This window comes from Cyprinodon variegatus, unplaced genomic scaffold (assembly GCF_000732505.1).
Source record: "Cyprinodon variegatus isolate N-32 unplaced genomic scaffold, C_variegatus-1.0 Scaffold0, whole genome shotgun sequence".
NCBI lineage: Eukaryota > Metazoa > Chordata > Actinopteri > Cyprinodontiformes > Cyprinodontidae > Cyprinodon > Cyprinodon variegatus.
In genome coordinates this window covers 312122-314274 of record NW_015150453.1, presented here as the reverse complement: position 1 = coordinate 314274, position 2153 = coordinate 312122, and the positions used below count along the sequence as shown (strand labels likewise).

Here is a 2153-nt window from a genome sequence, read left to right as displayed (position 1 = left end):
TAGCGCAGACCACGCTTCAATATTGAGCATAAATCAAAAATGTCTGTCAAGCTCACTGCAACACTCTGCAGTAAGAATATAACCAGGAAGCGAGGTAGGAGGGCAAAATAGGTTTAGCGCCACCGCAGCACGGGAGGGAGAATTACGTCCAGGAGCAAGTGGATAAAAATAAAAACATGAATCGATTCTCTTGCGGACGTATCGATGAATCGGATCGTCGGCAGTTGGATCGATGCATCGATACAAAAGGATTATTATTTACACCCCTAATAGGAAGGACCAAAACCAACCCGATTGTGTTTGGGGGGGGAATAATAGCCAATTCTTAGCGTGTGTTCTTTGTGTCCTGCAGTGTTTCCCGTGTGGAGGGGAATAGGGGCCAGTAGCGCCGTCGGGTGGAGCCAGGGCTGGGGCCGCTGCCTGAGATGGGAGCCGGACAGCAGAGACCGGGGCACCAGAATCCCAGTGTTCGACTACCCCGTCTGGTTGGTGTTCTGCCGCCGAGGGCGTGCCAGGCTCAGGGAGGCGTGTCAGAGGGGGAGAGGTGCCATCAGACTGCCCACAGACCTGCTGAACTTAAAACTGCCCCAGCTCTTCGACATCCATCAGGTTCCCAAGGTAAGAAAAAACAGAAGGCCCCACTGTCAGTAATCCTGTCTTTCTTTTTTTGTCCTGCAGTAGATAAAATGAATCCTACAGTTAGCCACGGCCGTGTGGGAAATCTTTGAAAGTCACGCATCTTAATAAAACACTGAAAGCTGAACGACCCTAATTAGATTCTCAAAAGACTTAAAATGACTCCTTTTGAGGAGCATCTACTCAACTTTGAAGTAACTGGGATTTCTCTGTGAAGATGAGAAGTTTCTGTGCTTTCTACATAACTTTTCTTGCCATTGGAGTTGATTCTCCACTAACCTGCCTGAGATGAGGAGGAATCTTACACATTACACTAAAGCTGGGCATATTTTCAGTTGTACTCAGCTACAATTCAAACTGTAAGACTAAACCGCACGCTGGAAAAATGATCTAGAAATAACAACATTTTTTTTTATTAAGTGTGTTTACCCCTAATTTGAGTAGGTAAATTAGATAGCTTACCAATGGAATGAGTATTTTTACTCTTAAAATAAGAAAATTAGATAATATGCACTTGAAATAAGACAATGGAATTGTGTTTTGTCTTATTTTAAGTGTAAATTGTCTCTTTCCATTGGCAAAATGTCTCTTTTACCTCCTCAATCCAAGAACAAATGCACTTATTTTAAGAAAAAATGACTTATCTAGATTTTGATTTTTTTTCCAGTGCAGTTTAAAAGCCCGACGCTCTGATGCGATCTACCTGCTCACACTGCACATCCAAAAACCACACTGCAAAAAATTGAAATCTAAATAAGTTGAATTGAGTAGGCAAGTGAGACACTCTGCCAATGGAAAAAAACAATTACACTGTCTTATTTTAAGTGTATATTATCTAATTATCTTATTTTCAGAATACAAATACTCATTCTATTGGAAAATCATCTTATTAACCTACTCAAATTGAGAGTAAATAAGGGTACATTTGTGAATTTTGTACTTATTTTTAAGACCGCTTTTGCAATGCACACGTTGGACTCGGCAAAGAGAGATGGCGTGGTCGGACTCGCCATTCTTGAAGAAAAAGAGAAATTGGCTCATAGCTCTGCTTCAACAGAAGGATTTGTCCAAGAACACCTCACGACGGTTTGATTTTCTCCCAACATTGCGATTCCTGATGGGGAGGTGGTCATGAGAGGCTAATCGCCTCTCGTTACCCCCTGTACCCTACATGACGCATAATCAGGCTAAAAGTCGGCACGATCGAAAAAATTCTTGCACGACTGGAAAAAATCGTCCCGACAATGGCAAAAAAAATCATACAGTGTATGCCCAACTTAACCCTCTGCAGCCTTTAGTTGCCTTTTCATAAATCTCATAATGACCAATAATTGTATTATTATTTTTAGTTTGAGAATAAAAATTTGCGTTCAACTTGATCAGTTATATTCAATTGACCTGAGGTAAAACAGCCAGCATGAAAATGAAGAAAGGTCGAATATCTTAGCCTCGTGAGACCATCCTGATCTCGCGAGCTTTCAAGGTTTCACCCGCAGATCAGTCTGGAGACTCTCCGT

At 41.8% G+C, this 2153-nt stretch overlaps 1 protein-coding gene across 1 annotated transcript in view; it reads left to right on the top strand.

The window, feature by feature from the left end:
* LOC107086563 (progestin and adipoQ receptor family member 6-like) overlaps positions 1-2153 on the top strand; it is a 41373-nt gene that overhangs the window by 18696 nt on the left and 20524 nt on the right. Inside the window, exon 2 of the mRNA XM_015377645.1 lies at positions 353-618. Within this exon, the coding sequence (XP_015233131.1) occupies positions 353-618 (266 nt within the window). The remainder of the gene's footprint in view (positions 1-352; positions 619-2153) is intronic.